This window comes from Entelurus aequoreus, linkage group LG03 (assembly GCF_033978785.1).
Source record: "Entelurus aequoreus isolate RoL-2023_Sb linkage group LG03, RoL_Eaeq_v1.1, whole genome shotgun sequence".
In the NCBI taxonomy this organism is placed as follows: domain Eukaryota; kingdom Metazoa; phylum Chordata; class Actinopteri; order Syngnathiformes; family Syngnathidae; genus Entelurus; species Entelurus aequoreus.
Genome location: NC_084733.1, coordinates 11,237,217 through 11,253,202, shown reverse-complemented (window position 1 = coordinate 11,253,202; position 15,986 = coordinate 11,237,217). Strand labels below are relative to the sequence as shown.

The following is a 15,986-nucleotide window of genomic DNA, read 5'->3' as shown; positions in this document are numbered from 1 at the left end:
TTTTTCCACTCCCGTCCTTGCACGCTACACCGCTACAACAAAGATGACGGGGAAAAGACGCTGTTCGAAGGTGAGCCACGTAAATAAGACCGCCCATAAAACGGCGCATCCGGAAGCGACTGTCAGAAAGCTACTTGAAAATGATCTGTAAAACATCACCTATGCAACATTTTGACCAAAGAACCACCATCACATGTTGTGTAGACCACAAGGAAGTGTTTTCCATTTAGAAAAAAATAATAATATGACTCCTTTAATGCGCCCTATAATCCGGTGCGCCTTTTATATGAAAAAATATTAAAAATAGACCAGGGCCGGCCCGTGGCATAGGCCGTAAATGCAAAGTAAAGCCTATTTAAAAGAAATATTATTTGTTACAACATTACGATGCCCCTCTCCCCCGTTATGGTGCGCCCCCTCCCTTCCCGTATCATGACTCTTTTTGGACGTCACCACATAAAAAAATCAACACAAGATGTCAAAACGGCCAAAACTGTCAGGTGCCCAGGGAAGAAAAAAGAGAAAAGAAGAGGAGAAACGAGAAAAAGACAGAGGTAGCAGGTAGATAACGTTAGCCTACATGAAATTATTTGTCTGTTACAGAATGTGATAGTAACCTGGCTTTTTAGCATTAAGCTAATGCTACATGATTCGGCAATTGCTACTCAATAAATAGCTAGTTCTGTTTTAACGCCGGGTTAATATTGTGGAGGGGGCTAAATTGTTATGGAAAATAACAATGTAACGTTAGGTAATTACAGTACTCCCTGGTGTACAGTAATTTGTAAGTCATCCTAGTTAATGCAATATTAAAAAGCACAAATAGAGAACTCTGTAGGATCCCCTTTTTTTGTAATATACCGTATTTCCTTGAATTGGCGCCGGGAATATAATGTTCGCCTGCCTAGAATTACAGCCGGGTCAAACTCGTTTCGCAAAATAATTAGCGCATGCTTGGCACTTCCGCCGGGTCAAACTCGTTTCGCAAAATAATTAGCATATGCCTAGAATTTCCGCCAGGTCAAACTCGTCACGTCACTTCCCCTGTCATCATTTTCAAAATGGAGGAAGCTGATTTCAGTAATTTGAAATCGCATAAAGGGAAGAAAAATATTAATGTTGTGTTATTATATACCGGTTATTGCAATTCTTATTATTAATATTGTTAGTTTGTAGTGGTGGAGAGCTGACTTTTTGTTGTTGGAGTTGCGTCTTTCAAAGCGCTTTATTTTGAAAAACCGGTATGCCTCGTTTCACTGCCGGGTCAAACTTGTCACGTCACGAGTGACACTTCACCTTTCAAGGCATCATTTTTGAAAATGGAGGAGGCTAATTTCAATAATTTAAAATCGCATAAAGGGAAGAAGATACAGAGCTATTCAGTAGGATTTAAGGTCCAAGCTATTGAATATGCTAAAAAGAACAGTAAGCAGCTACCATATGTTTTATTAATATACCGTAGCTGTGTGTGTCAAATATGAGTCATTAAATGACTCCCGCCTCCTGGTGGTAGAGAGCGCTAGTGATCCTTCTTGCGACTACCGTTACTGCAGAAGACCGGTGCTGCAGAAGAAGACAACAAGCAGCAACAAGGAAGCGATCGTTTGCTTGCACTTTTAACATGGAGGATTACATATCTAAAATAAAACAGTTTTCTAAACTGGACTTTCAATCGAAGCAGGAGGTAATACTTAAAGGAATATCTCCATCGAGACAGAGAGACTTTTAAAACTGAAGAAAGATAAGGAAGACTTTGATCAGAAGCAGCTGCGCATGGACTCATTTATAAGTAAAGGTAAGACCATAATAACGTTTTTTTTTATTAAATGTGCTTTTCATGATAAGGTAAGCGCCGGAGTGAGAAGAGGTTTTAAAATAATTAGCGCATGCTTGCCTATCCCGCATGCCTTTGGTAAGCGCAGGAGTGAGAAGAGGTTTTAAATTAATTAGCGCCCCGGCGGCTATTCAAGGAAATACGGTAGTTGTTAAAGTCATACTGGTTTGATATCTTGTTTTGTGCAGTGCCTTATTTATATTGTATTTTTAATTTATTTTATGCAACTTGTTGACATGTTTTATTTTGTGTTTATGTATGTAAGAAATATTGTATTTCATATATTCATTTTTTATTTTTTGTATTCATTTATCTATCCATATTTTTTTTAATCTTGTTAACTATTCTGATTGTTAATTTGCTTTCTTTAAGTAAAAAAAAAGGTCAAAGAAAAAGCTATTCGGTTTCTTGTGAGTATATACACTTCACTGCCGATGTGGGGGGGCGCCACCTAAAATCTTGCCTAGGGCGCCAGATTGGTTAGGGAAATAGACCATTGATCGGAAGTGCGCCTTATAACCTGGTGCGCCCTATGGTCCGGAAAATATGGTAGTTTGGTCAGATCTAGTCCAGCGACAGGGGCCAACACCCCAAATATTTATTTTTGTCCACCAAGGTGGTGTCTAGGGCTGCAACAACTAATCGATTAAATCGATTAAAATCGATTATAAAAATAGTTGGCGATTAATTTAGTCATCGATTCGTTGGATCTATGCAATTAATTTATTAATTTTTTTAATTGAAAAAAATGTTTTTTTTTTGTTTTTTTTAAATAAACCTTTATTTATGAACTGCAACATGTACAAACAGCTGAGAAACAATAATCAAAATAAGTATGGTGCCAGTATGCTGTTTTTTTCCAATAAAATACTGGATAGGATAGAAATGTAGTTTGTCTCTTTTATCCGATTATTAATCGATTAATCGAAGTAATAATCAACAGATTAATCGATTATCAAATTAATCGTTAGTTGCAGCCCTAGTGGTGTCACGACGTAAACTAGCAAATGCAAGCAAATATTTGACATATTCAAGACTGATTGATATTTGTTAGGGTTGTGCGATAGACATGTAATCCATTTCAATAAAAAAAATGCGTTTGATAATTTTTTTAATTTTTCGTCGGGGGGAAAAAAGCGGAAGTTGCGAAGCAAGGTTGGTTGCATGAACAAAGGCACTCGCTTGCTTGTAGCCGAGCAACGCAGGAAGTGATCACTGGTCAGTGGGAGTGACACGCTAACAGCCAATCAGGTAACAGTATCAAATATCAAGTTTGGTTGCGCCATCTTGTTGTCCCCCAAAGGGACCAATGTGGTCTGTAAATGATGCAAGGCGCTTGTCTCCACCAAGACAGGGAATACCACACCACCTTAGCCGCGCTCACCCTTTAGAGCACAGCTGCAAGTTCCTGGCACTAAACCTGCAGAAAACACTCCTTCTCCGGTTTCGCCACGTTTACATTTTCACACCTTGCACTATTTTGTTACACTTTATTAAGCATTACCTATTTTTATTTTTGCACCTTCATTTTAAGAGGTTATTGGAAAGTGATTTTAGAATTTTTTTTTTTTAATTGAGTGTTTTCCATGGTTGCCTTGACATTTCTCTTCCTTTCTGCCTTGATATCTGAGCGGATTATAATCAGAGGAAAGTTGAAATAAAGAGTATATTTGAAATAAAAATGTTCACATTTATTATATTTTTCTCTTGGTCCTTATTTTCCATAGGTCATAAAAAATATCAATGATTATCGATATCGACTGATATGAAACCCGTATATCGTGATACAGTTTTCAGCTGTATCGCACAGCCCCAATATTTATTATCATATATTTAAAAAACAGTATTTGTTTGTGTTTTCAAATAAGGAAACTGGTATTTAAAGGGTTATAATCCTGCCAATAGTTGAAGGCTTGAGTCACAGTCGGTAAGGTTGTATTAGCCTCACTACTGTGAGAATCCTGCGTGTGACTGACACATTAACCTCTTAAGGCCCAAGCTGTTTGTTTACATGCTTCTTTTTTTTAATTCTCTTTGCTATTTGGGCTTATTGGACCCTAATTAGAATAAAAACTAAGAATCATCTTTTGATATGTTGTACTTAGTCCATAAGTACACAAACGTGTACTTCATGTTTAGTGACATGCTAATTCTTAGTTTTACACTTCTTTTTTTTTTCATATTCCATTGTATGTTATACTCTTCTGACACCACCAGATGGCAGTATAACACATTTTTGGAAATAAGAGCTAAAAGGTGCTGTCCACACATGTGGCCACTAAGCCTTTAGATTAAGGAGTGGGACTATCCAGTGCTCAAACAACCACTAGGTAGCATCTGGGAGCAGATAATACTGTATCATCTTTTTCCTCTTTCTCTTTATTACTTATCAGGTCGGTAGTTTATTATTAACTTACGCTCTAAGTGAAGGATGAGGCAAAAACTAACCTAGACCCTGTACAGCAGACCTGGGCATTCTGCGGCCCGCGGGCCACATCTGGCCCTTTGTGCGTCCCTGTCCGGCCCGCGTGAGGCCAATCATAAATTACAAAATACATTTTAAAAAGTATCTATGTCGAGTGTGCAATACAACGGTGCTGCTTTTGTTTTGAAAAGCGTTATTTGTATTACTTCCGTGTGGACGTATGCGCGTGCGTGATTGTGAGTGAATGTGAACAGCGGCAATCACAAATTACAAAATAAAGTTTAAAAAACATCTATGTCGTGCGTGCAATACAACTGTGCTGCTTTTATTCTGAAAAGTGTTATTTATGGGCGTATGTCCGTGTGTAACCTGTGAGTGAAGGTGCACAGCGACAAGTGATGCACGGTTTACACCCAAGACGCTAAAAAGAGAAAAGTCGATGACGAATGGCGTGTTTTCAACAAGACATGGACTGCCAAGCAACGTTCCCTCTAAGGTGCGTGCCTGCGCAATTACGCACTGCTCAAGCGTCCTCTGCGCACAGCAAAAATATGCCGCGCACCAAATCAAATCCCATCTGAATTCTAAACAAAATAAACACATTTATTCTGTGTAATTTTGCAATGCAACTCTGAGTGACAGTGACAACAAGCGGCCCTAACGGTATTCGTCAACACCGTTCAATTGAACACCGTTCAATTATTGTAACGTCTATCGAGATGCTTCGAGGCCAGGAATGATATTGATCACTTTATTGAGCAAAACTGTCTATATTCGGCCATAACCACACCAAAAACATGAGTAAAACACTTCTATCTCGAAAAACTAGTCATTTTCTGCCGTACAAACCAGGCCAAAACCAACTTGTCATCTGTCACCAACACGCATACCACTAATCCACTGGTGCGTTTATGGCCACACAAAAAGTCGGACAACTCAAACACTCCTCAGTCGTACGTGTGCTTATTTTACTGTCATTTATTATTAATGTTAATTTATTTATATTAATCATGGAATGCTGTTACTAGAGAAAGTTACAGGAATGCACACTTCATCATCATATGCTTACATTTCATTGTGCAACATGAGGATGTTAAAGGGGAATTAAATGTGATCTCTGAAAGGGGTACAAATGATTTCCAAAGCAGTGCTTTTGGTATAAAGTTAAGTTAGGTTAAAAGAAAGTATTATTATTATTAATTATTATTATTATTATTATTATTATTTATCTTACGGTATACATCAAAAATAATATTGAGCAAAATTTAATTGAAATATTGTCGATGTGGCCCTCCAGCAATGCTCGGGTTGCTCATGCGGCCCCCGGTAAAAATTAATTGCCCACCCCTGCTGTAGTCTGGGTACAGGATGAAAATATCAATTTCATTAAAGATTTGAAAATCAAGGAAATCATGTTGAAAATATTATTTATCAACATTAGAATTGAATACAATTGTTTTCTTTTTAAAAATGATGTGTTTTTAACCATGTACCCAGACTTTGTGGACCCCCTGTAGTCGTTTAATGAAGTGTTTTTGAGCGTGGAGTCAGTGTCCAGACGGCAGTAAATGTAGCGGAGGTTCATAACTTAAGTGTTCCCACAATAAAAAAAAAACGTGTTCAATGTGTCGGCCAAACCCTGTGGGTTGCTGTGGTTGCCATGGTGACCATACCAAGCAAGTCCCGGTATTCAGTTCATTCTTGTGCCGGAGCCAGGAAGAAGGAGTTGAACTAAACCGGGCCAAAACTACACGATGGGTGATCACACTTGGAAAAGAGGACTTATAAAGTACAAGTCCAGCCCTCACATTTTAGCAAGTATTTACATAATGCACTTTGTTACCAAAAAAAAGGTATTTACGGTACTAAATTTACCGTTATAAAAATGCTTGCTGAATTATGATGTACAATACTCTAAACCAGTGAAGTTGTCACGTTGTGTAAATGGTAAATAAAAAGAGAATACAATGATTTGCAAATCCTTTTCAACTTATATTCAATTGAACAGACTGCAAAGACAAGATATTTAACGTTCAAACTGGAAAACCTTGTTATTTTTTGCAAATATTAGCTCATTTGGAATTTGATGCCTGCAACGTGGTTCAAAAAAGCTGGCACAAGTGGCAAAAAAGACTGAGAAAGTTGAGGAATGCTCATCAAACACTTATTTGGAACACCCCGCAGGTGAACGGGCTGATTGGGAACAGGTGGGTGCCATGATTGGGTATAAAAGCAGCTTCCATGAAACAAACAAGGATGGGGCGAGGGTCAAATGAGTGAGTAAAATGTTGAACAGTCTAAGAACAACATTTCTCAACGAGCTATTGCAAGGAATTTAGGGATTTCATCATCTAAGGTCTGTAATATCATCAAAAGGTTCAGAGAATCTGGAGAAATCACTGCACTTAACATTGAAAGCCTGTGATCTTGGATCCCTCAGGCGGCACTGCATCAAAAACCGACATCTCTGTGTAAAGGATATAACCACATGGGCTCAGGAACACTTAAGAAAACCACTTATATTAAATTGAATAGACTGCAAAGTCAAGATATTTAATGTTCGAACTGAGAAATGCAATTTGCATTATTCGGCAAATAATCATTAACATAGAATTTAATGGCAGCAACACGTTGCAAAAAAGTTGTCACAGGGGCATTTTTACCACTGTATTACATGGCCTTTCCTTTAAACAACACTCAGTCAACGTTAGTTGCGTTTGCATTGGTTCCGGTGGCGTTTCTGGGTGTTGTTGATAAACCGCTTTCACTTTGCATAGTAGTTTTAACTTGCACTTACAGATGTAGCGACAAACTGTAGTTACGGACAGTGGTTTTCTGAAGTGTTCCTGAGACAATGTGGCGATATCCTTTACACACTGATGTCGTTTTTTGATGCAGTACCGCCTGAGGGATCGAAGGTCACGGCGTGCAGCGATTTCTCCAGATTCTCTGAACCTTTTGATGCTATTACGGACCGTTGAAGGTGAAATCCCTCGTTGACAAATGCTGTTCTTAAATTGTTCGACAATTTGTTCACGCATTTGTTGACAAAGTGGTGACCCTCGCCCCATCCTCGTTTGGGAATGACTGGGCATTTCATGGAAGCTGCTTTTATACCCAATCAGGGCACCCACCTGTTCCCAATTAGCCTGTTCACCTGTGGGATGTTCCAAATAAGTGTTTGATGAGCATTCCTCAACTTTCTCAGTCTTTTTTGCCACTTGTGCCGGCTTTTTTGAAACATGTTGCAGGCATCAAATTCCAAATGAGCTAATATTTGCAAAGAATAACGTTTTCCAGTTCGAACGTTAAAGTATCTTGTCTTTGCAGTCTACTCACTTGAATATCAATCAATCAAAGTTTATTTATATAGCCCTAAATCACAAGTGTCTCAAAGGGCTGCAAAAGCCACAACGACATCCGCGGTACAGAGCCCACGTAAGGGCACGGAATAACTCACAACCCCAATGGGACGTCGATGTGAATGAGTATGAGAAACCTTGGAGAGGAACGCATATGTGGGTAACCCCCCCCCCCCCCTCTAGGGGAGACCGGATGCAATGGACGTCGAGTGGGTCTGACATAATATTGTGGAAGTCCAGTCCATAGTATAAGTTGGAAAGGATTTGCAAATCATTGTATTCCGTTTTTATTTACCATTTACACAACGTGCCAACTTCACTGGTTTTGGGTTTTGTAAATAGCACTAAATTAGTTATGTATCCCATTGGCGTTGTTAGGCCTATTTTAGGGGGGCTCAAGCCCCCCTAAAATACTCTTAATACTCTTAATACTCTGTTGTATTATTATAGGATGGCTTGTTAAACATTTCATAGGATTTTCAGAGGGAGGAAAAACCAAGACATTTAATATAAAATGTATAATGAATAAATACATAAAAAGAAAAAGAAAACAAATGGTTAAAAGCCATCGTCCCGGGGAGCATTTCATTTCGTCACGTGCAGTTTTTTAAATAATAATAATAACAATGAATAATTTCTAAGTCTTTGTTAGCCGTTTGTGAAGTTTTGTGCTCGTGCGCTACGTTCGCTCGCATCCTGTCCATCTCCTGGGGGCTAAGCCCCCCCTGTCCTTAAAAGCTAGTGACGCCCCTGATGTATCCTACAAAGCAAATACACTTAAAAATATCAGTTTCAAGCAAATACTTGTTGATTATCTAAAGCACGTTACATGTGGACAGAAGGCAAAAATACAACAAAACATATGTAGCATATACATATTTGTAATAATATAATATACCTGTCTTTGGCTGGACATGACCTCAGTAGCACTCGCACTTTAAAAAGACGGGGAATCGTCTTTCTTCTAGCTTCAAGCAGCGTGATCCAGTACCAGAAGATCTCCACCACCAAACTGTCGGCCATCTGTTGTGCCTCTGAAGGCCTCGGATGTTGGCTTCACCGACCGGCAGCTGCCGCCTTCTGAGGCCGCCGGGTATCGGCATTCCTAATTTCCCTGGCTTTCATGTACGTATGACACGTGTCGGCAAATTGGAGCGCTGGTCCTGCAGCGTTGTGGCACGGCGACGTACTGGGCATCCTCCTAAAGCCCGGCTACAGTGTGCAGGAGGATGGCTGCCCACATCATTATCCAAAATAGCATCACGCTCTCCTCGAGGCGGTTTTCTAAGCTGCGTCGGGTGCCTGAAGGGAGCATTTGTGCGCTCACTGGCCACGACAATAGGTACACCTACTCAGTGGCCGAGTGGTTAGAGTGCCCGCCCTGAGATGGGTAGGTCGTGAGTTCAAACCCCGGCCGAGTCATACCAAAGACTATAAAAATGGGAGCCATTACCTCCCTGCTTGGCACTCAGCATCAAGGGTTGGAATTGAGGGTTAAATCACCACTGCTCCCCTCACCTCCCAGGGGGTGATCAAGGGTGATGGGTCAAATGCAGAGAATAATTTCACCACACCTAGTGTGTGTGTGACAATCATTGGTACTTTAACTTGAACTTAACACCTGCCTTTCCCCAGACACAAAACCAGTACTAGTAGGAAAATAGGAGTTTTCCCGATGCAACTTTTCTACTTTCAAAACCAATATTGGAGCCTTGAGTATAGGCCAATACCAGTGTTTCCCACACGTTCATTTATTTGTGGCGGCCCGCCACGAAAGAATTACGTCCGCCACAAATAAAAAATAATACCTTTTTTTTTTTTTTTTTTTTTTTTTTTTTTGTCCTTTCCAGCTTCTCAGGCAAATCATATAGTTGATGTAGATGCCCAGATAGGCTGTTCAGATTTACTTTACAAAAGAGAAGTGTAGGATACTTCTCTTGTTGCCTTATTTGTATTTGACCACTACTGTTTTTCTGTTTATTTGTTACTGACTGTGGCAGGACACCTCTGCCTCTGTTTCACTTTATGTTGCTGGCAAATAATATGGTTGTAGTAGTAGGCTAAAGTTAAATTATTTAGTATGCACTAATTAAAGGGGCAGAGCTTTAAGAGACATTTTAGCTTTTGTATTTTATAAGATATATTTTTTGTAAGAACCACAATTAATAAATATATTTCAGTGAATAACTTATTGTTCAAATCTGTATATAAATATGTACACAAAGTGTTGTAATTATATTGTAAAATGGATGGATGGATGGACGTTTAAAACAAAACTGTTATTAATTAATTAGTAAGTATACATTTTTTGAACCTTTTTAGAGAAAATCATATCATTGTAGTAAATTATGCAAATTACTCGATGATGTCATGGTGGCCACGCCCATGACCACGCACATAGCCACGCCCCCACCGCCACAGGTATCTTGGCAGTTTATGGGAAACACTGAATACTGATATTGATCGGATATATCAGCAGGAATCATAGTCCATACTAGTGTTGTCCCGATACCAATATTTTGGTACCGGTACCAAAATGTATTTCGATACTTTTCTAAATTTAAGGGGACCACAAAAAATGGCATTATTGACTTTATTTTAACAAAAAAAAATCTTAGGGTACATTAAACATATGTTTCTTATTGCAAGTTTGTCCTTAAATAAAATAGTGAACATACAAGAGAACTTGTCTTTTAGTAGTAAATAAGAAAACAAAGGCTCCTAATTAGTCTGGCGACGTATGCAGTAACATATTGTGTCATTTCTCATTCTATTATTTTGTCAAAATTATAAAGGACAAGCTGTAAAAATGTATTATTATTCCACTTGTTCATTCACTGTTAATATCTGCTTATTTTCCGTTTCAACATGTTCTATCTACACTTCTGTTAAAATGTAATAATCACTTGTTCTTCTGTTGTTTGATTCTTTACATTAGTTTTGGATAGAGAAGTCCGATAATATCGGGCTGCGGATATTATCGGCCGATAAATGCTTTAAAATGTAATATCGTAAATTATTGGTATCTGTTTCAAAAAGTAAAATTTATGACTTTTTAAAACGCCGCTGTGTACACGGACGTAGGGAGAAGTACAGAGCGCCAATAAACCTTAAAGGCACTGCCTTTGCGTGCCGGCCCAGTCACATAATATCTACGGCTTTTCACACACACACAAGTGAATGCAATGCATACTTGGTCAACAGCCATACAGGTCACACTGAGGGTGACCGTATAAACAACCTTAACACTGTTACAAATATGCGCCACACTGTGAACTCACACCAAACAAGAATGACAAACCCATTTCGGGAGAACATCCGCACCGTAACACAACATAAACACAACAGAACAAATACCCAGAACCCCTTGCAGCACTAACTCTTCCGGGACGCTACAATATAAACCTTGTTACATTGTTTATTGCATCCAGCGGGGCATCACAACAAAATTAGGCATAATAATGTGTTAATTCCACGACTGTATATACCGGTATCGGTTGGTATCGGAATCGGTAAATAAGAGTTGGACAATATCGGAATATCGGAAAAAAAACCCCATTATCGGACACCTCTACCTCTAAATTTATTTATTTATTTTATTTCTTGTGCGGCCCGGTACCAATCAATCCACGGCCCGGTGGTTGGGGACCACTGCCTTAAAAGGCACTTCCTTTGCGTGCCAGCCCAGTCACATAATATCTACTTCTTTTCACACACACACAAGTGAATGCAAGGCATACTTGATCAACAGCCATACAAGTCACACTGACGGTGGCCGTATGAACAACTTTAACACTGTTACAAATACGCGCCACACTGTGAACCCACACCAAACAAGAATGACAAACACATTTCGGGAGAACACCCGCACCTTAACACAACATAAACACAACAGAACAAATACCCGGAACCCCTTGCAGCACTAACTCTTCCGGGACGCTACAATATAAACCTTGTTACATTGTTTATTGCATCCAGCGGGGCATCACAACAAAATTAGGCATAATAATGTGTTAATTCCACGACTGTATATACCGGTATCGGTTGATATCGGAATCGGTAAATAAGAGTTGGACAATATCGGAATATCAGAAAAAAAAAAAACATTATCGGACACCTCTACCTCTACATTTTTTTTAATTTTCTTTAAATTTCTTGTGCGGCCCGGTACCAATCAATCCACAGCCCGGTGGTTGGGGACCACTGCCTTAAAAGGCACTTCCTTTGCGTGCCAGCCCAGTCACATAATATCTACTTCTTTTCACACACACACAAGTGAATGCAAGGCATACTTGATCAACAGCCATACAAGTCACACTGAGGGTGGCCGTATGAACAACTTTAACACTGTTACAAATATGCGCCACACTGTGAACCCACACCAAACAAGAATGACAAACACATTTCGGGAGAACACCCGCACCGTAACACAACATAAACACAACAGAACAAATACCCAGAACCCCTTGCAGCACTAACTCTTCCGGGACGCTACAATATAAACCTTGTTACATTGTTTATTGCATCCAGCGGGGCATCGCAACAAAATTAGGCATAATAATGTGTTAATTCCACGACTGTATATACCGGTATCGGTTGATATCGGAATCGGTAAATAAGAGTTGGACAATATCGGAATATCGGAAAAAAAAAAACATTATCGGACACCTCTACCTCTAAATTTATTTATTTATTTTATTTCTTGTGCGGCCCGGTACCAATCAATCCACAGCCCGGTGGTTGGGGACCACTGCCTTAAAAGGCACTTCCTTTGCGTGCCAGCCCAGTCACATAATATCTACGTCTTTTCACACACACAAGTGAATGCAAGGCATACTTGATTAACAGCCATACAAGTCACACTGAGGGTGGCCGTATAAACAACTTTAACACTGTTACAAATATGCGCCACACTGTGAACCCACACCAAACAAGAATGACAAACACATTTCGGCAGAACATCCGCACCGTAGCACAACATAAACACAACAGGACAAATACCCAGAACCCCTTGCAGCACTAACTCTTCCGGGACGCTACAATATACACCCCCGTTACCCCCTACCCTCCCACCTCAACCTCCTCATGCTCTCTCAGGGAGAGTATGTCCCAAATTCCGAGCTGCTGTTTTGAGGCATGTTAAAAAAAAATGATGCACTTTGTGACTTCAATAATAAATATGGCAGTGCCATGTTGGCATTTTTTTTCCATAACTTGAGTTGATTTATTTTGGAAAACCTTGTTACATTGTTTAATGCATCCAGCGGGGCATCACAACAAAATTAGGCATAATAATGTGTTAATTCCACGACTGTATATACCGGTATCGGTTGATATCGGAATCGGTAAATAAGAGTTGGACAATATCGGAATATCGGCAAAAAAACCCATTATCAGACACCTCTACCTCTAAATTTTTTTATTTTTTATTTCTTGTGCGGCCCGGTACCAATCAATCCACAGCCCGGTGGTTGGAGACCACTGCCTTAAAGGCACTTCCTTGGCGTGCCAGCCCAGTAGCATAATATCTACTTCTTTTCACTCACACACAAGTGAATGCAAGACATACTTGATCAACAGCCATACAAGTCACACTGAGGGTGGCCGTATGAACAACTTTAACACTGTTACAAATATGCGCCACACTGTGAACCCACACCAAACAAGAATGACAAACACATTTCGGCAGAACATCTGCACCGTAACACAACATAAACACAACAGGACAAATACCCAGAAGCCCTTGCAGCACTAACTCTTCCGGGACGCTACAATATAAACCTTGTTACATTGTTTAATGCATCCAGCGGGGCATCACAACAAAATTAGGCATAATAATGTGTTAATTCCACGACTGTATATACCGGTATCGGTTGATATCGGAATCGGTAAATAAGAGTTGGACAATATCGGAATATCGGAAAAAAAAACCCATTATAGGACACCTCTACCTCTAAATTTATTTATTTTTTATTTCTTGTGCGGCCCGGTACCTATCAATCCACGGCCCGGTGGTTGGGGACCACTGCCTTAAAGGCACTTCCTTTGCGTGCCAGCCCAGTAGCATAATATCTACTTCTTTTCACTCACACACAAGTGAATGCAAGACATACTTGATCAACAGCCATACAAGTCACACTGAGGGTGGCCGTATAAACAACTTTAACACTGTTACAAATATGCGCCACACTGTGAACCCACACCAAACAAGAATGACAAACACATTTCGGGAGAACACCCGCACCGTAACACAACATAAACACAACAGAACAAATAGCCAGAAGCCCTTGCAGCACTAACTCTTCCGGGACGCTACAATATAAACCTTGTTACATTGTTTAATGCATCCAGCGGGGCATCACAACAAAATTAGGCATAATAATGTGTTAATTCCACGACTATATATATATATTGGGGCGGCATGGCGTAGTGGGTAGAGCGCCCGTGTCAGAAACCTGAGGGTTGCAGGTTCGCTCCCCGCCTCTTACCATGCCGTTGTGTCCTTGGGCAGGACACTTCACCCTTGCCCCCGGTGCCGCTCACACCGGTGAATGAATGTTGAATGAATGATAGGTGGTGGTCGGAGGGGCCGTAGGCGCAAATTGGCAGCCACGCTTCCGTCAGTCTACCCCAGGGCAGCTGTGGCTACGAAAGTAGCTTACCACCACTAGGTGTGAATGAATGATGGGTTTTTAACATGTAAAGCGACTTTGGGTACTTAGAAAAGCGCTATATAAATCCCAGTTATTATATCGGTTGATATCGGAATCGGTAATTAAGAGTTGGACAATATCGGAATATCGGCAAAAAAAGCCATTATCGGACACCTCTACCTCTAAATTTATTTATTTTTTATTTCTTGTGCGGCCCGGTACCAATCAATCCACAGCCCGGTGGTTGGGGACCACTGCCTTAAAGGCACTTCCTTTGCGTGCCAACCTAGTCACATAATATGTACTTATTTTCACACACACACACAAGTGAATGCAAGGCATACTTGATCAACAGCCATACAAGTCACACTGAGGGTGACCGTATGAACAACTTTAACACTGTTACAAATATGCGCCACACTGTGAACCCACACCAAACAAGAATGACAAACACATTTCGGGAGAAGACCCGCACCGTAACACAACATAAACACAACAGAACAAATACCCAGAAGCCCTTGCAGCACTATCTCTTGCGGGACGCTACAATATAAACCTTGTTACATTGTTTAATGCATCACAACAAAATTAGGCATAATAATGTGTTAATTCCACGACTGTATATATCGGTTGATATCGGAATCGGTAATTAAGAGTTGGACAATATCGGAATATCAGCCAAAAAAAAGCCATTATCGGACATCTCTACCAACTATGCTACTGTATTTTAATGTCGGTCATTATATGGTGGTAATTGGAGAGCCAGGTTTTTTCTGAGGTGGTAAAAAAAAAGTTTGGGAAGCACTAATGTAGTGTGCGTGGGAGAGTGCCGTCACCCACCTTGTGTAGTTTCCACATGGCCCCCAGAGCCTTGACTTCATGGGTGCCGTGCTTGCCCTCCTCCAGGCACTGGTAGCACACCGGCGTCTTGCACTGCACGCAGTACATGCTGAGGTTCTCCAGCTCATGCTCCGTGCACGTCGAGATCTTCCTGGGGCTGGCGCGGCGGCTGATGCGGCCCTGCGCGGGGGGCACCAGCCGGTGCTTGGCCAGGGGTCCCCGGGGAGGGTGGCACCGCAGGCGGCAGGGCTCGCAGTAGAAGACGTCGCACTGCTCGCACATCGCGGTGGCCTCCCGGGGGCTCCTCTCGCACAGCTGGCACTTCAAGGCGGCCGCTTTGCTCTGCTGGTAGCGGTCCACCACCCCCTCCAGGACGCGGTTCTTGGGGAAGCCGCGGAGCCCCCGCTCGTCCAGGATGAGGCTGCGGTGGCACTGCGGGCATGTGAGGCACGCGTTGCGGGGGATGGGGGTCGGGCAGGCGGGCTGCGGGAGCAAGTGGTGCTGCTGGGGGGCGGTCGGGGGGAACACCCGGACCCCGTTGGGGGACTTCTGGCACGGGGTGGTGGGGGCGCTGACGAAGCCCCCGTAGGAGCCGTAGCCGCTGTCCGCCTCGCTGTACAAGCTCATTTTATCCAAATCCAAGTAGTCGTAATCGGACCCGGAAGCTCGGCTGCTCTGCGGGGACTCGGCGTCGGGGGTTTGAACCAGGATGTTCCGAGCACAAGCCTGGCAGATATTGTGCGAGCAGGGCAGGATGATGGGCTCCCGGTAGAAGGAGCCGCACACTGGGCATTTCAACTCTTCCTCCATCTCGTCCATGGCTGCCTGGCTAGGGAGAAGAAGGGAAGAACCGGCGAAGGAACCTGCGGCAG

At 41.5% G+C, this 15,986-nt stretch overlaps 1 protein-coding gene across 2 annotated transcripts in view; it reads right to left on the bottom strand.

Annotated features, from left to right (window-relative positions):
- The window catches only part of trim9 (tripartite motif containing 9), a 79,121-nt gene that overhangs the window by 63,102 nt on the left and 33 nt on the right, over positions 1-15,986 (bottom strand). For both annotated transcript variants that reach the window (XM_062041184.1, XM_062041185.1), the window contains exon 1: positions 15,115-15,986. This exon is cut by the window's right edge and continues 33 nt beyond it. In XM_062041184.1, coding sequence (XP_061897168.1) covers positions 15,115-15,986 — 872 coding nt within the window. The remainder of the gene's footprint in view (positions 1-15,114) is intronic.